This window comes from Anabrus simplex, chromosome 7, assembly GCF_040414725.1.
Source record: "Anabrus simplex isolate iqAnaSimp1 chromosome 7, ASM4041472v1, whole genome shotgun sequence".
NCBI lineage: Eukaryota > Metazoa > Arthropoda > Insecta > Orthoptera > Tettigoniidae > Anabrus > Anabrus simplex.
The window spans coordinates 228962034-228989326 of NC_090271.1; the positions used below are offsets into that span (position 1 = coordinate 228962034).

Here is a 27293-nt window from a genome sequence, read left to right on the forward strand (position 1 = left end):
TGACGGGCCCCGAGAAATCTCGGTTTTATTCACGACATTGTTTTTGGTCTTCCTGTGAAATCTCTTGACCATATATTGAACTATTTCGAACTTGCACATTGAGTATAATAAATCGTAGATGTATATCTGCCACTTTTCTTTTATTCACGGCCTGTTTTATTCTTTGATTTAGTTTCAAAACGTTGACTTTCTTTCTACTGGTTCAGTCAATGACAAGATGGAGCGCCCGCGGAATACGGTGTTAGCTGACGACGATAAGAATTATATGCCGACAATCGTTCAAATGGATATAGTGATAATGAATTAGTGGAAACTGTATGTGAGAGTGATAGTAGAAGTGATATTCAAGCCTCTACACGCCGTAATTTACCTAGTGTGCTTATTTATTCAAGTGACTCTGACGACGACAACGATGTAAACATTAATGATGTGTTGTTGAATTAACACGCATTTGCTTGCTTATCTTAGGTATGTTGAGGTACTACTAGGGGCATTGATGAGTACTCATACCAACATTAAAGATAAAATCTTGACTGGTTTAATATTTATGTACATTTGATAATCAAGTGCACCCTAGTATGCTTAGTAAAAAAATGTCCGGTCCACAGGGTATGTGACAAGCTCAAGCATCCGGTCAGCAATGTGTTAAGTGGCAACACATTAATCATACGTGACCTGTCATCATTCACATCTGACAACTATTCAATGAAATTCTTATCGATATTCAGTAGTCTAACTTGTAAGAAGACTATCGGTCACTGTCAACCTTCCATTACAGATAATATTACCAGTGATATCATTCAATGCAACCAAATAAGCTTCGTAACTTTTCTTGTTTGAGTGAAAATATTTGTGGTTAGAAATTCATACTAACCTAGGCTACATTTGTGCTATCCTCCCTATGCGGATTTAGTTTTTGTGATCTACAGGTATTAGTTGACATAGGCACGTTATGTAGATCGTATTCGGTACTATATGTGGATCGCCGAAGAACTGACATGCACTAGAGAAACAAGTATAACTATTCTCTACCTTAGAATTGCGTCAATTGACCTAACACCATCGATAAAATTATCTGTTTCTTGACTCTTGGTGAAACAATAATCATCACCATCATTACTCTTCATAATACACGACCATTCTTCACATATAACTCATCTACTTCATATTACTCATCTCATATCTCACTTTATATTACACTAAGCATAATAATCCATTTTCATTTGACACATGTTACTATATCATCATTATTCATCCACTTAACACATGGGTGATGGGCCCCGAGAAATCTCGTAGTACGCTCGCCAGCGGTAGAATAAATCGTAGGTGTATATCTGCCACTTTTCTTTTATTCACGGCCTGTTTTATTCTTTGATTTAGTTTTGAAACGTCGACTTTCTTTCTGCCGGTTCAGTCAATGACAAGATGGAGCGCCCGCGGAATACGGTGTTAGCTGACGACAATATTTTAGAAGAATTATGTGGCGATGAGCGTTCAAATGGAAATAGTCTAATGAATTAGTGGAAACTGAATGTGAGAGTGATAGTGGAAGTGATATTCAAGCCTCTACAGGCCGTAATTTACCTAGTGTACTTCTTTATTCAAGTGATTCCGACAACAACAACGATGTAAACATTAATGATGTGTTAGGAATTGACGCTGAAGATGGTTTTGTAAAGGCAGATCGACTACTACTACTACGGGCATTGGAGAGTACCCATACCAACTTTAAAGATAAAATATTGACTGGTTTAATATGTATGTACATTTTTATAATCAAGTGCACCCTGGTATGCTTAGTAGAAAAATGTCCGGTCCACAGGGTATGTGACAAGCTCAAGCATCCGGTCAGCAATGTGTTAATTATCCCATTCTGTTCTCAGATTCCATTAATTATCTTCATACGTCTTCCTAAGACGTTGCTATAACCTGTATACGATTATATATCAACTCCACTTCGCAGTATTGTGCCCTGATGTAGACTTAATATTAACCACAATGTCGTATCATATCTGTATTTAAGCTAAGTTAACCTTTTCATTCAACATTGACAACATTACGAAGGTTTGATTATCACTGGTTAAATACTTCTTAATCCAATGAACCTGTCATTCTGGTCGGATGAGTACCTAATAACCTCTAATTAATTTCGTTGGCTTTCCACGTAACATCACTTCTTTGGATAACTTAAGATAGCACTTCATATGTATATTTCACGAAAATATAAAATTGCACTTCTCAAACGAAGCATTATTTGAATTATTTACACGTGATATACTTAAATGACCTATCTTTTCATCCTGCTTCCCTCGTCGCTGTTTCATGCCCAACTGGCTAGGACATGCTGTATTTGCGTTCACGACATCGTATCAGCCTCTGGGAAGGTCTTTGGTCTTGTACGGTCATCCGGGAATAAATCTGTCGGCTTGTGACCCCATAATCCAGGTAGTCTCCACCTCAGCCTTCTTAGCACATAACGTAGCTGGTTTCTTGCACAGTTGAAACAGAAATACACATTGATATGGTCATTTTCGTCATCTTATGATTACAAGGCCTGCTATGATCTAGTAATATGCTTTGACTAACGCTTCTTATAATGGTATCTTATTATAATTCTGTAGTTTATCAGTATGGCTCTTGATGCTTCACTCGGAATGTTATTTAATTTCCTATATCTTGCTCTACAGGTTATTATTCTCCTCTAATTTCTTGAAATTGAAATCTGTCGCTGGGCACGTCGCCTTCTCGGTATGTCGTGACGTAGTAATTACGTAGTATGCTGACCCAACTGTGCTGCTTTATTTTATGAAGCTGTCTAAATTTTGTAACGTCGGTGTCTTGCAGGATACTTGCCGACGACTACTCTTATTTATCTTTTAATTTAAACCTTCTTCTACATGTTCAGCCTCCTCCTTGAATTAATTTGCTGTAGTGATCTGCTTGTAGCTCCTCTCCAAATCGAATATTTTTTCAGTAATAAAATTTTAAACAATATTCAGTCTTCTTTCGTTTTCACCGCCTTCAATGTTTCATTCCCTTACTTGTACCTGGTGAAAGCATCATTTTTCTGGCAATTAGGAATATGTTAACGTGTTATTTCTGATGTTCTCGCGACGTAGGGACCATTTTTGCTCCAGAAAATCTTCACTGCTAACAGTGAAATGGCAAAACGTTTAAGATTAAAGTTGTTCAAAATCAGTGCATGAAATGTATTGAGCAGGGCAAACAAATTGTTATTTACATTTCATGCAATGACTTACACCCAATTCACAAATACTTGACAATAAAGGTTTATCTTTATAAATAATATGAAATGCTTTTTCAGTGGACACTCAGTTCATCTGAAATTTTAGGTGATATGGAAAACACTATGTTCTTCCCAATCCCCCATAGACTAAAATTGCATGGTGTCAAAATCACAGGAGCATGTGGTTGTCTATCAATAGTCGCTTGGTATCCGATTCACTCTGTGGCTGTGTTGTCCAGAAAAGTTTCAAAGTTGCAATCCAAAGTGGGGTGTCTTGTTCCTGAATGAAATACTAATATGGCTGTTGTCCAGTTCAGATACTACTAAGTTCTGTAACAGTTTTAATAAATTATTGAAGTAACTGTTTCTTGAAAAGAATAAAGTCATATTAATCTCACATTCCTAATTGGATAGCAGTACCTGGAACATGATTTCTCCATTATCACACAGGAGTTCATGCCATACCAGTAAACACCATTATGTTTATTTTTAAGGTGGCCCTATCTGTCCTTAAAATTGTGTTTTCTTCATTTTGTATTGAAAATAATGTACAGGACTCAAGTCTGCTGTCATCTTCATGTAATCTGTGCATTCTCCATTAATTTATGAGGACTTTCTTCAAATGCTTCAGCAATCAGTTAAAGATTCTTTTCATTACAGACATTACATGCATCTTCAGTTCTTGATCCATCTCTAATGTATCTTATTCTTATTTGCATATGTTGTTCAGGTGATAATGGTAATCAAGAAACTTGGTACTGAAAGTGTTGTGAGATTGATTGATTGATTGAATTCTCTCTTGCTCTTACTTCCACCATAATTGCAGCATGTTAACTTGTTCAGTAATGAGCTTGTGTGCCATTGCAAAGATCACAACACTATACAGATACCACTCAATAATAACTTGCTTTCGAGAGATAATGCACAGATGAATGTGTTTATGAAATACTGTTAAATATTGTTACCAAATTAAACTGAAATCCAAGCCTGTTTTTTCTCAGTATTACTTCTTAAGTGGTAACTAATTTTTGCACCACCTTGTGTAAACATTTCAGATGTGTGTGTTTTCATTTTTACTTGAACTTATCGAGGTGTGGTTGTTTGTTTCATAAATACCTATTTTTCTCTTTCCAGTTACTCTTTTGTCTACGTTATTATCGTGGTGATGATAAAATCAGAGCTTTCATCTGGGATCTCATTACTCCATCTGAAAATGGGGAGTCGAAAATTCACCGTAATCATATGGGTAAGATTATATTAAAGTATATTAGTATCTCAGATGTCATAAGACTTTTTTCTCACTGTCCCAAATACTCAATTCCAAGCTATAAAGATGTTGCACATTCCGAGTGCGAACTCGGGACAAATGCCATTTTTGCTTCTTTCCTCCTCCTTGTTAGTAATGAGCATAATTATTTATATCTTTTTCGTACTTAATTTCAGCTACTGAATTTATCATGGACGAAATTTAGTGTAGTTAATAACAATAATAAAACATAGAGATAGTAATGATACTACAAGCTTTCTTGAAGCTGGTCATACTGTCTGTGGAGGAAGTACGTGAAACACAATTTTAAGCCAAAGTCATCTTCATTCAAATGGGCCTACTTGGGACCATGCTTCTTCAACTCTTGAGCTTTGATCGTTGCCCAGTATTGTCCCATCTTTTCCCAGTGTAAGTTCCTTTCTTTTCTTTGTAGGGGCACCTTTCTTCTTCAAAGGTTTTCCCTGTACTTCCTTCATGATTTGTCTCACCACCTGTCTGTTTTGTAATTCTGTCAACCCCATCTCATTTATGTTAACGGGCGATTCATACAGGCATTGCAATTCAATACGGTCTCCATGCCAGTGTCTACCAGCTGCAAATCAAGAACATGCCTGTTATTTAACTATATCTTCGTGTGCCGTCCTTGATTCAACCATTGACAATGTCCAACAAAGGAACTTTTCAGCATTTTCATGATATTTTAACAACAAGCACTATTGGAACATTTTAACACGATGCAGTGCATCTAATAATTTTAGAGCCTGATTTAATTTAGTCATACAGTTCCTACATAAGAAGTTCTCCCGCCTAAGAAGTGTGATATTCTTGGTCCCTTGATCGGTTGCATTAAGATATATGCATATTTATCCCGCTTAAAGTGTTCTGTTGTAAATATATTTCCCGGTTAAACAGTTCAAATTTTAGAGCCCCTTGAGATAGAAAACGTCCGCTCAAAGCAGCTTATAGTTAGAACCCTCCAGTCCCCGTGCAAGTTGAACCCTGTGTTAGACTGTTTGCGCCTGTCATGGAGCCTCTCTGGGCTTGCTAAGGCCATATGACGTCACGCTGTGACAACACCACCACCAGATGCTCACTCTCATCTTGTGGAATCAAATTGAACCCATCAGTCGTAATTTCCGCTCCACCATTTTCATGAAGCAGAATAGAATCAATGGGACTCTACACAGGAAACACAAAGCACGTAATGGATGCTTTGATTAAAAACAATAATGCCGTAAGTTGCGTGCCGCGACAGGGTGAAGTCATTAATCGAGGTGGCGTCAACATTAATTAAAAACCGAAAAACGGATTTGTCACAACACAACAGCTTCTTATGCATTACCGTACTGTTTTTTAGGAATACATGAAAGACAACCGTAGGGAATGCCACTTACAAAATTGTTCACGGTAAATGCTGTATATTCCAAGCTATGTCAATTATTGTACTGACATACCGTATGGACTCCTATATGATAATAATTTGAAATAAGGTCAACAATAATTGCGAAATAAAGTACCGTATAGGTCTAATCTACCACAAAATTTAATATTACATTCCCTTGCTTATTTCCTTCCAGACGTTGTCTCTTACGTTGTTATTGCAATAATGCCTATGGGTCTTGCAGAGGAAATCACGTTTTGGAACTAAACTGATGTCTCCCGTGTCCATTATTAGTTAGGTGAATAAACTATTACGAAACAAAGAAACATCCCGACTCTATGCAGGAAACGGCCGACCAAAGGAGAATGCAGCCGACTGCCAGCTGATACATATTATGCCGCCAAGCAGCCGTCCGAAAGATCCCGATCGTCTACGAAGTTGAATGAATGTTGATAACCAGCTGGTTGTTGGTGAGAGGGGGCCTGATACACACACTCAGAGACATTGCGATACCACGTGTTGGCATAAAATTGAAAGTTATTTTATTTTTACCTTTATACGAGCTAAACATAGTATTATCGTGTTACTCGTAATTATTACATCGCATTATTAGAACGTAACACAAGGATAAGGAGACATGAAATAAAATTCTCGCGGGGAAAAAACTGTTTACGTTTAGATGTGCTATATAGTGTTGCTACTGCGCCTGTATCACTCGCACGTAATACCCCAATACTTTCCCATGCACTCATTTCTGCAACTTCGAACCTGCTTTCCCTTTCTTCATTACCTTTAGCATGAAGAGGATTAAAGCAGGAAAATAAACTCAATATCGGCTTGTCCATGCGGTACTTGCGAAACAACCAGAAACTACGCCTGTGGCCGTGACAACTAGTAGGAATGCAGGGGTGATATAGGCCTATGAATAGGTTCTAAGAATCTCTAAGAATAAGTTGCCGATGTCCCATCTGCTGCCGTTAACTTGAAGATGTCGGGGGGTGTTTTTTTTTTTTTTACGTCGCACTGACACAGATAGGTCTTACGGCAACGATGGTACAGGAAAGGGCTAGGAATGGGAAGCAAGCGCCCGTGGCCTTCATTAAGGTACAGCCCCAACATTTGCCTTGTGTGAAAATGGAAAACCATCTTCAGGGCTGCTGAAATGGGGTTCGAAACCACTATGTCCCGAATACTGAATACTGGCTGCACTTAAGTGACTGCAGCTATCCAGCTCGGTAGTTTATAGTACAAGAAAGAAGTAAAAACCTAAAAACAGTCAACCCTGGACAATTTCTTTTCCATGTAGGAGCCTAGATTTTTGTGTTTGGAAATGTATTTAATGTCTAATGCAGTATGGAATTTACGTAATGTACTGTCACCATCTACTGTTTTAATGTTCTTAGTATTTATTTTATTTCTTGTGCAAGGTTTTATGTAATATGTTCCTTTCTTTTATCAAGAATTTTTATAATACAGTATGTTCAATTACAGTACTTTACTTTATCTCTAAAAATACATGTCATGATAATCTATTACTGTATTTATATTGTGGCTTTCTTTTAGCAGCTCTTATATATCAGCCTATTTCGGTATTGTTCACAAACGAGAAAATCTGTTGGCTGTGTGTTTCACATGGATGTTAAAGTACAGAATAAGTTTTCGGGCATTACCCCTTTTAAGAAGTTCCTGCTTAAGAAGTTTTTTTGTGGTCCCTTGAAAACTTCTTAACAGAGTTTCACTTTTACATGTTGTGTACATAGTTCATCCCAGATGTTTTTAACACTTTTTAATGTCATTTGTGTGTGTTTGTACATTTGTTTTAGTTATTAGATGTGTTGTTACAGTTTTGCATTAAGGCTGATGATGGCCAGCCAATGCTGAAAGTGGTTGCTGGATTAGAATTGCATTGTAAACCTTTTATAATATAGTATTGAAAGGGTGGGCCATTACGACATAAGTTTAGTTATTATTATTATTAATGAGGAACACCATTGGTTTGCGTTGCCTACGAATGGCACCATTATGTGAGAAACACCATAGGTCTGCAATACCTGTGGGGCATACAATACTTGGGAGTAGTACCATACTGTTTGGAACGTCGTGAGTTTGCGCTACTTTTGATTTGTACCGCAGAATGAGAAATAACATGGTTCTACTTTACTAGCGAAGTACCATTATGAGGGACCGTTAACCTGGATTTTGAACCCCTTTAGACAACAAACATCATCGATTCAGGATTGTTCTTTAGAAGCAGTCCCTTGGTCAGTAATACTGTTCTTTTAATATAGTTTCTGGGAAGGTGAGCCTTTGCGAGTCGGATCCACTGATTGTTTTAAATTCATATTCATCCTTTCATTCTTCGTCATCACTTTTTAAATTCTGGTCAGTGGATGAATTTTGGACTTTTAAATTGTCATTGCATTTCGTACCATTAGGGGCCGATGACCTAGATGTTAGGCTTCTTTAAATAACAAGCATCATCATCTTCTTGTGTCAGGAGGTTTACTGGCCTGGGAAAGAACTCCTGCCAGACAAAATTTTGGCACTTACGCATCTCTGAAAACCACAAAAGTATATCAATGCTTTGGGCCAATAACATTATTGCTATCATCATTATTAGTTTGGTGAAAGAGCATGGTGCTGCATGTAATAACTTGTTCTGCATACAGATTTGTCTAAATCTGAACATACTGTAGTAAAGAATTAATCCTTGACAAATTTCTGATAGTGGGGACCATTTCTTTTCAGTTTTGACATAGTTAATTTGTACTTACAAGTTTCTTCAGTCTCTTAAAAACTAATTCAGAATAAAACATATTTAGTAAATACGAGAAAAAGAAAACATTTAATAACTGATTATACCAAAAAGAGATATCATTAATTAATAATCTGTTATTACATGTTTTCTTTTTCAGGTGTTTGCTAAATTCATTTCATTCTGAATTAGTTTTTACCAACTAGCACAGTTATGAAAAGAAATACATTGACAAATTGACAAAAGGCATTATTTCATTTTTATTTTCCACACTATACTTCAGTTCTGTATGAACTTGTAATAATGGCAGAGATGGGCAAGGATGCATAATTGACACTACATTCCTTTATTTAATTTTGTTCAGGTATTACATCATTGTTGGATTCATCACTCTCATCCATTTAAGTATAAATTCCTCACCCCAATCTCTGTTCAGTTGTACCACTACAATTTGACACTTGTTACTTCGTTATTAAAAAGAAACAAAAAAAGCACCCTTGCTGTTATATTTCATACCACTGGCAAGGAAAATACATATTCTAACTGCTCAAGAAGCATATTCAAGAATGTTGAAGGGGAGAGGGGATGCATTTCAATGCAAAGTCGTTTCAAAGGGGGATATCACTGGAATATGCTTTAGCGATTTGTAGACATGATGATGGAGAATGATGTTCATTTATGTGCCATCCATGTATTCTACACTACATACAGAGTTTCATTTCTGGCTTATCTCAGTTGCTGGATAGAATTTTAGACCAAAATAACTATTCTATAAGAGCTTCTTTTTTCCAGTTACCACATACAGCATAGAAACCTGCACATTAAACAAGGGAGTTTTTAAGAAACTTCAAGCTGTTGAAATTAAGTTCTGAATATGTGGAAAATGAGGATGGACTAGATATGAAGATACATCATCAAGTACATGTGGAGGAGTCACTCAGAGAAGTGTTGGTGTGGTTACTTTTAAGAGAGTGAGCCCATAGAGAAAATCCAGAGTGTGATTTGAGAAAGTATAGGTTAAGGACGAAGAATTCAGCAGAGGAAGAGATGCTTCCACCGGATAAAATAAGACCTAGAAGGGCAAAGATGGCAGTGGCAACTTCTTGAAGACGAAGGTGTCTGCCTGATCAGGAGAAAGTGGAGAAGCGCTCATCCAGTCATCTGGGACACGAGCTTGTTTATGGTGATACTGATAACTCGTTCTGTCCAACATGCATGTGGGCATATGGTTGAAAAATTGTGTGGAACAAGATATTGCTTTATACACTGATTTGCGAAAACAAATTGTCCACCATGAGGAAATTATCACTGGGGCACATAAGTTGTCATGGCAAGGTTGTATAAAGAAAACTTTAAAATCTTGTGCCACTCCAATCACTTACCTCACGGAAAATTCTTGGGCAGTGCTCATCATGAGGGAGTCATCACCAGGGCACATAGGTGGGTTTAGCCTCCTCAGGCTCCGCATACCTTATAGGTTACATAGGTTACCAACTTTTTCTTTCGGTCGCCAAGCGATGTAGCCCACTACTAATTATTCCAATACCATCTCAGAGAGTGCGGCAATGGCTACGCTGATTTTCAGAAATCTATCTCCCCACACTTGGTCACCATGAATGTTTATAAAATGGATTCCACTGGTTACTGGTGGAATTCTCCTCACAGTGAGAGTAGGTTCACTTTTCTAAATAATAATAATAATAATAATAATAGTTTTTGTGTTCTTAAAAGAATAGTAATGAATCTAGAAGATCAGAAATACGTAATTCATGAATAATTTTGTAGGAATCGGCAAAGCGTAATGAATAGTGGAACATCTTGTAATGATGTAACCTACGAGGACGGTTTGAAAAGTTCTTGGAATCACCGGTAGATGTCAGTGCTAGAGCAACGAGGTTCCCGCACAATAATCACACATCCTTTCTGAGTGAACACGTGGCGCATCAGTTCTCTAGCTGCAGGAGTGTGGTAGTGACGACTCTTTGTTGTTGTTCCCGCGTAGTAATTTGTGACAATGGAAAAAATTTAGATTCGAGCAGTGATTAAATACTTTGTAAAGAAAGGTATGAAAGCAAAGGAAATTCATGCCGACTTTCAGAACACCCTGGGGGCTCTGCTCCTTCATTTTCAACTGTTGCCAAGTGGACCACGGAGTTTAAATTTGGTCGGGAGAGCTTGGATGATGATCCACGTAGTGGACGGCGAAAAAGTGTAACAACCCCAGAATTTATCGCAAAAGTGCATAAAATGGTCATGGAGGATCGTCGACTGAAAGTGCGGGAGATTGCTGAAGCTGTAGGGATGTCTTCTGAATGGGTATATTATATTTTAACTGAAGAATTGGGTATGAAAATATTATCCCCAAGATGGGTACCGCTGCTCTTGACATTGGACAATAAACGCACCAGATTGGAAATGTCCGAACGAAGTCTGGCCCGTTTTCAGTGCAACCAACAAGATTTTTTGCGCTGGTTTGTGACTACAGATGAAACTTGGGTCCACTACTATACCCCAGAGACAAAGCAGTGGAAACATGCTGATTCACCACCACCAAAGAAAGCAAAGGCAGTGTGTTCGGCCGGAAAGGTCATGGCCTCAGTTTTCTGGGATGCAAAAGGCATTCTGCTGATAGGTTATCTTCCTACTGGCCAAACAATTACGGGGGGGAATACTATGCAAACCTCCTACACCCAACTGCAGGAAAAGATACGCGAAACAAGGCCTAGTTTGGCAAGGAAAAAAGTAATCTTTCATCAGGACAACGCTCTGCCGCACACATGTGTTATTGCCATGGCAAAACTTCATGAACTGGGGTACGAATAGTTGCCACATCCACCTTATTCACCTGATTTGGCACCATCAGACTTTCATCTATTCCCCAAGCTGAAAATTTTCCTCGGTGGACGGAGATTTTCTACAAGGGAAGAACTGACAGCCGAATTGGAGGGGTATTTTGCAGGCGTGGAGGAATCTCATTTTCGAGATGGGATTAAGGCATTGGAACATCGCTGGACCAAATGCATTAGTCTACAGGGAGATTATGTTGAAAAATAAAAGGAGTTCCACCGAGGTAAGATACTTAATTCTAGTACATTCCGAGAACTTTTCAAAACACCTACGTATAGGTTACAGTGGGTCTTAGTTGATGTAATAATTTTTTATACAATGTTTGTTTTTTCTCTGGTGTTTTAGGCCTTGATTCCAATGAGGTTCTGGAAATTGTCAATGGAAACGTATCTGATATTTCATACCTTTCAGACGATGACCGGTGACTTGGACTAATTAACTACAAAAGTTTTCTTTCCACGCCCTGAAGGGGTACGATGGGCCTGATAGAGGGTAACTCCCAATCCCAGCCCACGAAGATTTGGAGCAGTGAAGGAGATGTGTGGAAAAGGTGAGGGAGTTGGTGGCTGTGGCCTATACTAGGATCAGTCCCGGTATTCGCCTTAGTTCAGGAGAATGGAAAACTGTGAAAAATCATTCTCTGGAGAGCCTCTTTTTCATGTCCCAAATACAGAGTTCTGCCTTTCTGCTCTGTTACACTCACTAATGAACTCTCAATCACAAGTTGAGATGGGGAAGTAAGATGACAATACCAACAGGATGATATTTGGAATGTTGTCCCGAAAAAGGGAGGCGATAATATCTCTGTATCTCGAGAGCCTCCGCAAAATGTACATTGATCATCTGCTATAAATCCCTGAAAATGTGAAACCTTCCTGCTGCTGCCTACCAGGATGTGACAATCCAAAATGCAGGGTCGTGTGTCCAACTTGTAAGGTGTATGAATGCAAATTAGAATAGCTACAAACTTTTCTGTAAGTTATAATTAATTGTATTCGATTTCTGTACTTTTAGTGTGTTGTTAACTCATTTAACTTAAATCTGTAATAATGTTATATGAAACTAATTGTTTAATCTGCCGTATTTACTCGTGTATTGTACCGCCTCGCGTATTAGACGCCCCCCCCCCCCCAGCTTTTCGAGACAAAGAAAATGAAAAAATAAATCTTGCATAAAAGACCCCCTCCCCAGCGTTATTCGTCAGAGAAGTACCATTCCGCATCAAAGTGGGTACAAGTCTTATTGCAGCTCTGATGACATTGCACAAATTTGTGAATAACTTCGTCCGTACAACCCACGCAATGAAAACATGTGTCGAGGTCGTGTGGTACACCTGTGTTTCGTAGTTGGGAAACGTCTGCCTCCATAAAATAGGCCTACTGCAGTTCTGATGACGTCGAACTAATAGGTGAATAGTTTCATGTCCGACCTGTGCATTGCAAGCATGCTTCAGTCATGCTATATGTCTGTGTTTTAAGTCCGCCAGCGTAATGGATAGAACAGTTAGCCGCCATTCTCCGGAGTCTTAGTTTGATTCTCAGTACCGTACTGCTAGAGATTTACGAATGGCAGGAAGGTTGATATGCGGTAAAAATAGTATCCAGTCATAACTATTGCTTTACTCGTCAACGTACCTAACAAATAATAATAATAATAATAATAATAATAATAATAATAATAATAATAATAATAATAATAATAATAATAATATTGATTTTACGTTCTCACTTGCAGTACTTTAACGATTTTTGCAGGCGCTAAACAAAACATACCGCGTGTTAATTAAAAAATGGAGACATCGATCGTACAAAATTGAACATTATGATGATAAAACTCATTACTGCCACACCGGTAGATATCCATCAAACTTTCCTGTTATTTATTTTTATTCTTTCTGTTGTGGAACGTGTTGCACTATCCGGGCACTTGATAACCTTATCATCATCATCATTTCCGAACTGCAGTTTCCCGGGTGTTGTGTACAAGCGCTCCTTAACAATGCAGTCTCAATTATCTCATTTACAGCTGTTTTGGGAAAATCCTCAGGTGATAAATTTAGAAAACAAGCATGAAATATACTTATAAATAAGGGTCTGGCATTCAACAGCTGCAGTTATGAAAAGTGCTTCCAGTCACTATGTGCAGTCGGACCTCAATATTTCGAACCTCTACTACTCAAATTTTCAGTATCTCCAAGTAACATAAATTTTCCAGACATTTGTACTATTCTTCATTTCTTGATTTCTCGAAGCAAGCAACTCCTCCCTTGATTTTGTGCTACTATAACTGTGCAGTATGGCATTTGTGGTTTGTGTGAACTGTTAAGTAAAGAAAGGGTTACAGTGACGCTGGTAGCTAATATGATGGGAACCGAAAAACTAAAACTTCTAGTGATCGGAAAATCAGTGGAGCCTCGCTGTTTTTCGGGTGTGAATTAATTACTGGTCATGCACAAAAGCAACCCACAAAGTCGCTGATGAAGGTATTAACTGAGGTATGTTTCTTGTTCACTGCTGTATGTACTGTATCCTGTCTTCAAAAAAGTGACTGTAATAAGTGTTGTAATTAAAGTGATGCAGTAAAATAGGGTTCATATATTTTTAAGCACTGTTAAAAATAACATATTCAGTATAAGACCGTAAATACATATGATTCAATTATTTGCTGTACATGCTCAAAAACGGTGTTCTCTCTGTCTTTCTTTTTCCACTCCATCATTTTCCAACTCCAGTTTCCCGGGTGTGGTGTACAAGAGCTCGCCATCACCTTCTGTCTTCATACATCTTCTGTTCCAGTACATCCTCCCATTTGTATCTTCTCTCCTCCACATCTGCTCTTACAGTCTCTATCCAACTTTTTCTTGGTCTTCCCTGTGGTCTTCTTCCTACGAGATTAAGGTAAAAAGATTTTCTGGCAGGTCTTTCCCTGTTCATTCTCATTATGTGCCCATACCACTGAAGTTTGCATTTCTTTATGACACTGGTAATAGGAACCTCAATACCAGCTACTCTCCTATTCACCACATTTCTGATCTTGCCGTTTCTGGTAGTTTGGTTCATGGTTCTAAGGAATCTCATTTCAGTTGCTTGGATTCTATTGAAGTCTTTGTTTAGTAGGGTATATGTCTCTAATCCGTACGTAAGGATTGGTACGAAGTAAGTGTGGTACATGATTGTATTCGCTTTTTGTGGTATTTTGCAGTCCCAGAGAAGATTTCTGATTTGACTGTAGAAGTTGTGGCATGATACGCAACCGTTAACCTGGCTCAAGGGAGTGAGGGTCACCTTCCCTGTTCTCCACTTGAGTAATTTTTGCTTGGCGCATCCATGCTGCAGGGGTGGGCATCCTCCACATCAGTAGGCCCGTGTGACAGGATGGCGAAGTTCAGACAGGGACCCAGCACCATGGGGTATATTGTGGAACCCATACCCAGGGTTACGGGCGAAGGCCTTAACGGCATCTTTGGGAGTGAAGGAGACCTTCGGAATGGCAGAAACGACGGATGAGGCAACCCATCTTCCCTAGGGATATTTGGAAGAAGACACCACTGCCTTGTGGAGAAGAGGGATCTTCAAAGGCTAAAGGAATAAACCCCGAAAGAAAAATCCTCACCTGTGTTAGGCCTAGCAAGTCAACAGTTGAGTATGAAATATAGTTTTCAAACCTAAAACAAGCCTTGGTATTCTCTATATCTTGAAATTTCGATAACTAAATAAATAAAATTTAGCTCCCGAGGTGATTCGAGGTATTGAGGTTCCACTGTCGGAAGTACAACTCGTAACATACGCTAGTTATCAGCCTATGGTTTGGCACGTTTTAGGCTATACAGCATGGATTTATTCGGAAGGAGTGGCTTCTGCTACACATACACCAACTGGGAATATCAGAGACCATCTTCAGAAACCATTTGGGAATAGATTGACACTGACCGGGCGAGTTGGCCATGCGGTTAGGGGCGTGTGGCTGTGAGTTTGCATCCGGGAGATAGTGAGTTCGAATCCCACTGTCGCGAGCCCTAAAGATGATTTTCCGTGGTTTCCCATTTTCACACCAGGCAAATGCTGGGGCTGTACCTTATTTAAGGCCACAGCCACTTCCTTCCAACACCTAGGCCTTTCCTATACCATCGTCGCCATAAGACATGTCTGTGTCAGTGTGACGCAAAGCCTCTAGCAAAAAAAAAAAAAAAAAAAGGAAAGAAAAAGAAAAGGAAGATTCACACTGTTTGGACTCCGTAGTCGGGAATGAAACTTCTAAAAGTTTCTAAAAGACGGGACCTCGAATACTCTCAATTGCAGCGCATGGCGGACGAGATGACATTCCAGATGTCACATGGAATGACGATACGCTGGTAGCAGGGAAGTTGGCGGCGCAAGGCGATAATTCAAATGAAAGTTGTGATCAACTTTACTCAGGTTTACTGTGTGGTAGGCCTACTGCGCAACTGACAGAGACAAATGACTGGCCATTGAATTATTTTGTATTGATATTGCATATTATGATAATGCGATACCTTTATCCCTCTTCTCTATGGGGTATGAAGTGAGACAAATTTTCGTAACGAGTTTTTATGACTATGCCCTTCCTGACATCAAACTCATCGGAAAAATTAATCAGATGAAACAAATGACTTGAAATGAGTAACAACTACTGACTGTAAACTTATTTACTTTATACAGTGAAACCACATTCGTACGTTTCTGCAGGGGACGACGAAGGAAATTGTGTTAAGCAGGAAAACGTACTATCGAATATCCCATTTAAAACTATCCAACAGGGAGATTGTATCACTTTACACATTAGTACACTTTACATTGTGTATTTAGTGTTTCAAGAGATACAGGAGAACACTAAAAAAGTATGAAAAAGTCGAGAGAACAAATATCAGTAATTCTCTACTGGAGCCTGTTAAAGTAACAAGAGACCATGAAAAGATGTGAAAAGCACGGAAGAACAGATATGACATTCTTTTCGTTAGGGCTCATATTATAGCACATCACTTTCTTCCTGAAATCATCTTATCACAAGAACAGTTTTATGCATTACCTACCATTTATTGTGTTGAGTGGTAAAAAAAAGAAATTATTTGCCGTGTTACAGACTACTTACGGACTAATAGGATAAACGTGAGAAGTTCAGTACCACACTCGATAGCTGTAGTCGCTTAAGTGCAGCCGGTATCCAGTATTCGGGAGATAGTGGGTTCGAGCCCCACTGTTGGCAGCCCTGAAGATGGTTTTTTGTGGTTTCCCATTTTCACACCAGGCAAATGCTGGGGCTGTACCTTAATTAAGGCCACGGCCGCTTCCTTTCCACTCCTAGCCCTTCCCTCTCCCAACATCACCAAAAAAGCCTATCTGTGTCGGTGCGACGTAAAACAAATTTAAAAAAAAAAAAGCTCAGTACGCTATCTGTCTTGTGATGGCCTAGCTATGGATAAGGAAAGCGTCGTGCAACCACTCACTAATGAAGAAAAAATTCAAGTCCTTCAAGAAGTATATAGGAATCCAGATCTTAAGCGCGTAGAGTTCGCGCAAATGTTAAAACTAGCACCTTCTACTTTGAACACTATTGTGGGCAACCGGGACAAAATGGAAAATGCGCATAAGCAAAACAGAAACGGAAAAAGAAAACGATGGCGCGAAGGAAAGTTTCCGAAGTTGGAAAGAATTATTTTGAATAAATAAATTTCTAACTTCTAATTGGAATGCAAAATAGGCTACCAGCACAATCAAGTGCACTGGGTTATTCAACAATCTCACTGTCAACAACAACCTTTCCATAGAACAAAGAACATAGAGCAAAAAATAGAGCACTTTTCCCTGTGATAAAATGAAATGATAGATGTGTCTCTCGGTCATGACCATCCACCAAAGGCTGGACGGTATCTAGAGTACACTTCCGTTACCCATTTTGTGGCGCAACTTCCATGACGCTTAATTTTGGATGACTCCCAGCTATAAGCCATGTATGTCAACAGGACAGCTTTGGAAAAGGAACGTGTGAAAACTGAATTCTGCGCTCCTAGCCACAGTGGAATCTATTGCTGTGCTTTAACTTAGCACAGTCCTGTCTTGTTCTAGTGTAAAGTCTTTGCTGCCAATCAATGACGCAAAACTCAACTTTACAGAAACTAATAGCTTGCCCCTCGAAGGTGCAAGAATACTCGCTGTTCGAGAATTCAAAGTCATTTCCTCTTATTGTGCAACTTTCTCCAATTGACCTGTGACGAGGGCTCTTATCTCTGTTGGAAATTACATTCCGTACTACACAAGGGATGACAAAGAACATTTTCAGGTGGGGGAATATCTGATTGTACTAAGCGGTAAAGGCGAAAAATCGTGACATGTTAATTGAGGTCATTTTTATACAGATTTAATACGATGGGCATCGGGACTTCGAATTTACAACGTGCTAAGCGGGAAAACATGTTAACGAGGAACGTACTAACGAGGTTTCACTGTATATAAGTCTAAAAGTCGTGTTCACCATTTATTGTCTTTCTATATTTAGAAATGCTGCCTTCCAACATAAATAGCCAGTATAACTCAAATAAATTCATAAGTTTGTTAAAAAATAGTATAGAATGTTTACATGTACAATTTATAGTCTAGAAGTCATGTGCTCACCGAACAAAATTAAAAGTTATCGCATATTGGACCCGCCTTTACTTTTATTTGGCTGTAAAAGTGGGGGAAGGGATCTAATACGCCAGTAAATACAGTATTTATTTTGAGCTATAAATAGAGTGAGCTGATGTTTAACTTTAGTGTGTTTTAAAGTAACCAACAATATTTTAAAGAAAATATCCCATAGTTTTCCGTCATAAACATCAAGACCCACTGTAACCTATAGGTTACATATGGTATTGAGGCAGTAACTAACTTCAAACTTGATGTACCATATTTACTCGAATAATCCCCGCCATCGAATAATGTCCGCACCCTCATTTTAGAAGAGCTCATTTTGAAAAAAATGAAATGAACTAAAATTCCTTTTATCGGAAGAGTAACTTAGGCATAAACAAATATATCGTATCACTCCGCGAGGTCCATGTGGTCTTTACGCAAATATCACTGCTATGAAATATATTTTCCATGAAAATGAGTAAGTAGGTCTACTTATGTGACAGGTATTTAGTTAATCTGAACTTGCAATAGGCTCGATTCCCTGTGGATGGGAAGATTCATTGTCTCTTGCATCACTAGAATCCTCTCCTAAATTATTTACAAGTTCGTCACACTCCACGTCTAATGCCCGTAGGCGGCTGGAATATCCAATTGAAAGATAAAATCACAGCGACGAGTAATATGATCAAGATTATGCAATTAATAAACGTCCTAGATTGATAAAAGAACGTGCAACATATTTCCAGGACTACAACGATTCTGATTTTCAGACACATTTTAGGTTATCTAAAGCTTCCAACCATAACCTGGAATTCCCAAAACATAGGTAGGCCTAAAATGAATTCTCGATTATAGCTAATATCTTGTACGGTACACAACTGGGTGACTTTTAATGAAGAATGAAGGAATACGGACTTATTTTTTGAGTGACATATAATGCGTAGGCTATAATTGGTTTATCTTATTCCCGTTCTGCCACCAAGTTCAATAACAATTCATTCTCTTGGAAAGTCATATTAGGCTTCTTTCTCAGTTTCTGCTCAATAGCGGACATAATTTATGCAAATTATTTGCAAACCCCGAATGGAATCAAAAACTTCTTTACCATTCGATAGTGGTAGCAGCACGTTGTCATTTGTTTTCTGTACGTCAGTCTGAAAAAGTGCGGTTCAAACTGAGATTGAAATGAAAACTTTGTTTTGGTAAATTGAGATAATAAATTCTGTGCTGAATACGGAAGTGAGTGTTATCCGAAATGACATATCCGAATTTTGAAAATCTAAAATAACAGCAAAAGTTACTGACGTTGGTGAATACGGGCCTAAAACACTTCTCACACGTAGTCTCTTTTTACTGGACAGCAAGGCGACCGACTGTGGATAATTCTTTTCGTACAATGTAAACCCTTAAAATAGATACACCGGCAGAATCTGGTGTTAGTTTTGTGATTCCGTAAAACCTCGTTAATTCGAAGTCTTTGTAATACAAAAATCGGATTTCCAATTATGTGATTTCGAATTAACAGACATCTTGTAATTCAGAAATGCCAACCCTCACCAGTTTTTGCGGATTCTGCTTTTCCGTGTACTGCCTGCTACGTGATATTGTGGCTTTCCTTAAAACGCTGAATACAAAAGAATTACGATTTCACTTTATCTTCAACTGTGAAACACACTGAAGTGAGTGCAAGTGCGGAAAGCTACCCGTGCAAGTTCTGGAAGACGCGTTTTGTCGTAACGTGGAAAAATTTTGAATTTAAATTGCTGTGTAAAATATGGTACTATTTAAAAAAAATGTGAAGTTAGTTTAGAATTAAGTCTGAATTGTTTTCTATTTAAATATGACATATAGGGACAGTTTTCTTCCATCTACAGTTGCACAAAGCATAACTGTACACTCAGCATCGAAAACTAGGTGAGCCAGGAGCGTGTTGGCAACCTTGACGCAAATAAAACCCGCACCCCAATGTCGTGCCTCGAATAAAAAAAAAAAAAATCCAGTGATATTTGCTTAAATACGGTATATATTTTTTCATAAGACATCTCTTGTGTCCTGAAAATCTAGAAATTGGATTCAAAATACTTTTACCTGAACCGTGGGCCCGAGGAGGATAGGCACAGGACAAGGTAGTACGGGACCAATCAGGCAGTTTATTTATCTTCAATTTCAGATGCATTGGACAAAGGTAAACAGGTTGATGTGATATATACTGATTTCTCCAAAGCCTTCGACTCTTTACAACACGAAGCCTTGTTGAGAAAGTTGTTAGCGCATGGAATGTCCGGGAGTACGTTCGAGGGACTAAATAGCTACTTGACAAAACGAATATGTTTTGTCAAGTCTGAGGGTTTGATCTCTAACCCGTATCAACCTTCATCTGGCGTCCTACAGGGATCACTGTTAGGACCCCTTCTATTTGTTTTGTTTCTAAATGATATTAGTATAGTCGTTCAGAGCAGTGAATGTCTCTTGTACGCTGATGACTTGAAACTATACAAAGTCATAGAAGACGACAGTGATGGCGATTGTCTACAAGGGGATCTGAAGCAAATATGTTAGTGGTGTGATAAGTGGTCCCTTAAAGTGAATAAATTCAAGTGTGGTGTCATGTCATTTACTCGGAAATTTACAGATATACAATCAGTGGAGAAAGTTAAAATCGTGTGGAGGAGTCTAATGATCTAGGTGTAATTCTTAGTAAATGGAATGGCTTATCCTTTGAGAAACACATCGATTGTGTTATAAAGAAATCTTTCAGACTCCTAGGGTTTGTCAAAAGGAATTGCAAAGATTTCAGTAATATTGCATGTGTCAAAACACTGTTTTTTTCCCTGGTGAGACCTTGTCTGGAGTATGGTTGCGAGGTGTGGCTCCCGTATCAGAAAGGCCACATCACCATCTCGAGAGAGTACAGAAGTGGATTATTTTCATGAAGTGGATTATTTTTGGATTCCTGGGCATGTCACTCTCTTCAAGCAGGTATGAAGAATTTGTAATCATTCTTGTAATGAATATGCTGGCAACGCGCCGAAAATGTGCGAACGCAATGATAGTGATTAAATGCTTGAAGAGTAAAGTGGACTGTCCGGCTATACTGGGGTTCTTCCCACTTCATGTTCCAAGCAGACGTACAAGGCAGATATGTACATTCCACCTGCTAAAATGTAGGATGGTGCATATGAAAATTCTTGGTTCATGCAAGCCCTTAGGACCATAAATCAGCTGGAAGGGTCACTCGACATTTTTTACCACCCTTCCACTGCAATTCGGAAAGTTCTTCTCAAGGGTGGAACGTGATAATTTTGTAAATTATGTAAATAAGCTGTAGAAAACATGTGAAGATTTATATCTGTTTGTGTATATATGTTTATTTGTATATATATTAATTTGATTTTTTATTAATTTAATTTTTAATTTAATTTTCTATTATATCATCTGTAATTGGGACATCGTGTAGGTGATAAATGAACTTATTCTATTCTATTTAAAATGTTGTCGCTACAAGCACATATCTCGAGTGAGATTCATGGGCAAAATCTCCAAAACTTTTGAAATTAGAATAAGAGTAATACAAGGTAGGGGTTGTCCATACCCTTGTTCAACATGGTATTGGAAAAGGTCAATTATACAAGCGAGAAAGAAATACCAGGAATTTAGCAGGTAACCCAATCAACTTGAAATTTCTTGACATTGCTGACAATCAAACAATTACCCTAATTCCTGTGGAAGCCTGACATGCCATCAAGATTCTTCACGATATCAGCATCAAATCCGACCTCCAAATCTCGTATAAGAATTCTCCGTACATGGACTCCATGAGTCCAAATCTGATATCACGTCAACATCACACAATTTAATCAGTTCAGGTGCATGCATGAAAATTATTGGGAATATGTTGGCAGCGAGAGTGTAACAAACTAAACTTGAATGGAGAAATTATATTAAGCGTACACTGTTACCTCGAATATCCACTACGGAAATGTATCAAAGCCACACTGCGTCGCTACCACATGGTTGTTCTCCCAGAAACACTGTCCCTGTTTTTACCATCAAGGTAATTTGCCCCAGACTAGTCAGCCGATCCCAGGTGTGCTCAGTCCGAAATATGATAAAAATAATGCCCTAAAATATATACCCCCTGGATCTTGATGGGAATATATAACTAAATACGGACATGGTGAGGTCAATTAAAACTACAAATAAAGCAAGGCGAAGCATGACGTCAGTTTTGGAGAAAAATCTGTTTATTAAAATAATCAAGATAAATATTTAAAAAAAATAGCAAACTATCAAATAATCAGATTTACATAACTCAGATTGTTGTTTTCCTTGTTAGATGGGTAGAGTCCATCTTGGGAATCAGAATATTTTACAAATTTATAATGTATGCCGACACACATACTCATGAGCATAACAAACAAATGCGGATAGGAGCCACCCAAACAAAAACATGTAAATGGCAATATACACATTCAAAGAAACAAAAACATGTATTTTCCAGGGTTCACCAAGGAAAGCATGCGGCATTCACGCAAGTCGCATCCACTTACAGCCACAACGAAAATGAAAGGAAACATAATTAGACGTTAAGCAACACTTCCTATTTAACACATGTTCCTGAAAAATAATTACAGGACACAAAAACAATAAAAAATGACAGAGTAGGCTTTACCTTTCAATACCTATTTCAATGTTGTAACCTGGAAGAGATGACATGACAGAAATATTCCTCAGCACGGTTATATCATAAAAGGAAATCCGAACAAACATCGCGATATAAAACTCCCGTCGACTGCCACAACCGTAGAGACATGGACAGAAACAAAGAAAAAAAAATCACGAATTATAGGCCGCTCAAATAAAAACTTTCGTCGATAGGCAAACATATCACCCTTGCCAACACTGGCAGAATGTCTCAAAGTGCAGATCAACGTCTCCCAAAATAAAGCAGCAATACCCAAACCACAGGGTCCAACCCTTTACACACGCTGCTCAACAGTCTACCCGAGGCAAGTCATACACTCAAGAAAATGCAGGCCTTTCAGAAGAGGAACGCATCCTCTTACTCAAAATCACACAAATAATATCTCATGTCTTAAGTTGCGTAAAACTGAAGAAATGTGAAGAACGTCGTCTAACATTCGCTCGCATGAAAAGAAACAAGACCGCGCTGGTCACAAATAAAGCACTCGCGCACCAAATAAACATGAATAATAAAGTGGCCAACTCTGTTAATAAATATGATGAACTGAAACTAAGAAATTGCCACATTGACAATCGGTCATGGCTGAACATCGAAAAGTTACTGAAATATCTCAGTCCTACATCGCGAGAAACTCATATAGATGATAATAATAATACAAAATAGTTGTGAAGATGATGCTAACAACATTGTGGATCCACACTCCACCGTCTTACACACTCTCATTCACTCATCATGCAATAAATCCCAGAAAACGTGACGGTATGTTTCCGTGGACTTTGAGCTCCCATTACTAATACATTAATCTAGTCCTTCCTGACTTTAATTTGAATCCTTATATAAAATTACAATTAAGCCCCGGGATGTACACAGCATCTCAAACATCAAAGCAAACAAATCAAAAAAATATGTAAGGCAAAAAAAGACAGACTCGTAAAAGAAATGACGCTAACCTCTCAGCTAAATAAATCAGAACAAAATGTAAGAAAGCAAGCTGCGACCTCATGCAAACGGTCCACTTTTATGTTACAATTACATTTACATAAACAAGCTTCTTATCATTTACTTTAAATAGGACGTAGCCCTACCAAACAAAGCTACATCTACAGAAATTAAATATCAAACTAACCTATCCCCTTTCGCAACATTAAACACGTTCACACTCACATAATTACATTGAAACACTGTACTCATCTGTTATGTTGACTTGTGGCCGCTCGTCCTCAGGAGACAGCCGACCCCATTTGGCTTTTAGCCCGCCATATCGATGATGATGCTGTCTTCAGAAAAGACTTGGATCAGTCCTTTAGTCTCCATCGAGGGGTAGAAAGGTGATGTATTTCCGTTGCTGCTTCTGCTTCTGGATGTCTTCTAAAACATCTGGATGTCTTCTAAAACATCCCCTCGTGCACGATGTAGAAATGGGGTCAAGATCAACCGGCCGGTTATGAGAATACTACAGCCGGGGTAAATTCCACCGACCGTGAAACCAGTTCCCGTTCAGTCGCGGAACCGCTTCTCTTATCTACTCCCGTAACTAGGTCAAATATTTCCCATATTATAAACGGCTGAACTGAAAATGGTAAAGTTTATGCCCTTGGGAAACGATTTACACAGGCAGGCTACTATGCACTTTGAAATGATTAAATGGAACTGTTCTCTCCCTTTGGTAATCGTAAGTTAATCCCAGTATTAGAAAACTTGCGTATATCAAATATAGACTGAGTGTCTTCCAACAAAATCATACGAGTCCCCACTCTATCACTCGCGTAAATAAAAACTTCTTACGATGTTACCTGCACAGAATCTTGCCGAATAATAGGGCAACTAACTGATGCGGTCATAGTTTTTTTTAACTTGTCCTTGAAGATGCCATCGTTTCCTCGATTGGGGCCATCTTTCCCCTAGACCAATGCCTAGTCACATCGACGGTGGCTCTATCGTTTCATTTGCTCGACGCATCGTGTACCTGACACTTACTTCAAACCTTTCTGATAAGCAACCCTAGCCTCTCGGCCGGGCATCCGAAATGTTGTCCGTTGGAAATCTATCGTTCCCTTGTTTGGCTTTATGTGTGTCATGTCGAAATTCCACCTTCAAAACTTAGCTGGTGAGCAAACAAATCCGAGCTCCAAGCTCCCTGCAGAAATTGCGACATGTGCTGCTGAATGTAGATGTTTCCTGCCAGTTACTAGCGCTTAATAAAAATGGAATATTCTCGGTATATTCGAATAAATGACCGATTAATTAAATGAGCACTTCAGTAAGGGCTCAACACTCTACACTATTGTCATTAAGAGAGGCACCTGTTTGTGGTTAAAAAAAAATTAGCCTGTTTCATAATTTTAAACTAGTTTGGTATATTTTTCATTATTTTCAAATACAGGATATTGGCAGAGTTTTGTAAAATCACAGAGGCTTGCAGACAGAAAGCTGAATGGCATTACTGTGTATAATGGGTATGTATGTATTTTATGCTTCATGGCGTGGGTTACTGTTGTCACGTCCTAGTTCGTGAAGCGTAGGCAATAATGGCTTAGTGGTCCTGTGAGTCGGGACCAGATGATATGGAATGGGAGTGAGCATCTCTGACATATTCTTAGCTGTGGCCCTTCTTACGCTCAGGCGGCTAGGACTATAGAATCCACCGGTGATCCCTAACCCATTACAGGAGACGTCCACACTGTGACTACGTAAGTGAGAGTAGCATCCTGTTTCATAGAATTTTCGCCAAGCACACTCGGAACGATTTAAGCAAACCTCAGACCTATGGGAATAATGGTGTCCTACTCACTTTTAGCAGGTGAGGGACTCCTTGAAAAAACAACTTGGTGAACGAAATGGAATTGTATGTAGAACTATCAATATTAATGGGACTTACAGAAGAAAGTTGAATTGGCTGCGTCAGCAAAGGGATGTATTAAGAGTTAGAGAGATTCGAGAAAGAGGAGATAATGAGGAGGAGATAAAGGATTATAAAGTGTACTTGACGGCTGTAAAAAAACGGAAGAGCAGAGTGTACGGTAGGACTGTATATCAGGAATACGATTGCATGTGACTTAGTTTCTGCAAGACATGTAAATGATCAAATGATGTTTGTAGATTGACAGTTGGAGTAATTAGGATGACAATTGTCTCAGTATATTCACCCTGTGATGGTGCAGATGGGAATGAAAAGTTTTATGAAGCATCGAGCAACTTCGTAGGAAGGGTTGTTGTAACTACAAAGACGCTCACAGGAGACGCTGTCAGTTATTTACAGTGTTTTATTTACAAATTATATATGCATTACACACACACACACACACCAATGAACTGATATCTTGAACAAAACACTGCTGCTGCTGCTGCTGCTGCTGCTGCTGCTGCTGCTACTAAGAAGAAGAAGAAGAATGCCACATTAGCATGTCAACCAACTACCAACTCAACAAAATCACAACATGAGTTCACACACTTGACTAACGTTATTCACTAGCAACTCTCACTCACAAATCTACACCATTTCTTTATATACCTTGTCTGGCCAGGCTTCTAGAAAAGTATGACACAACAGGTTTTCTCGGGTCTCCGATAACCTATTTACAAATGAATAGAATTTTCTATACAACTAGAGTCAAAGATGCGTTGTACTGAACTATTACCCTGTGTTGCACAACATTACATTGGATATATGTACAGGTAGTAATAAATTATATACTATTAATTATGTGTTTTTACATTAAATAAACTCTTATTAATATACTGTACATACAGCAGATGTATCATGACATAACCTCACATGTTTTGTTAACAAGACAGATCATGCAACACACACATAATAAATGATACGACCACGATTTATACCAAACAAAATCCTTACATAACTACGAAAATAATAATAATTTTTATAATTATAATACTACTAATACTAATAGACATAAACAACTTCATAGCCACACCTCACAAGTCATAATAATATAAATAATAATAATATAATAATAATAACAACAACAACAACAACACCTACTAACCATGCTCGATATTTTCACTATTTACCCATGGGTTTAGAGAATTGTTTCCATGTTATACTAGTCCATTACACTATCATTAGAGTCTACATCAAGGATAGCATAGTCCTAATGGGAGAATTCTATGCAAGAGTTGGAATTAGAACCGAAGGATGAGAAAAGGTGGTTGGTAAATGTGATGAAAATATGGAAGCTTATATGAATGGGAAGAGTTAATTTGGACTTCTGTATTTGTATGGGATTAACAATTACGAATGCAATGTTTTAATATAAAGCTATTCACTGCTACACATGGAAGGGTAGGATCACCAGATCCATAAGACTGTACCTTCACAGACTTTGAATTCAGGAAATGCGATAGGAATACAGTGAAATCTTGTTAGTGCATTCCTCATTAACACATTTTCGCGCTTAGCATGTCATAAATTCGAAGTCCCGATTCTCGTATGAAATCAGTA

At 38.4% G+C, this 27293-nt stretch overlaps 1 protein-coding gene across 5 annotated transcripts in view; it reads left to right on the top strand.

Annotated features, from left to right (window-relative positions):
- LOC136877494 (chromodomain-helicase-DNA-binding protein 6) overlaps positions 1–27293 on the top strand; it is a 703291-nt gene that overhangs the window by 301422 nt on the left and 374576 nt on the right. For all 5 annotated transcript variants that reach the window (XM_067151592.2, XM_067151593.2, XM_067151595.2 and 2 more), the window contains exon 23: positions 4382–4493. In XM_067151592.2, coding sequence (XP_067007693.2) covers positions 4382–4493 — 112 coding nt within the window. The remainder of the gene's footprint in view (positions 1–4381; positions 4494–27293) is intronic.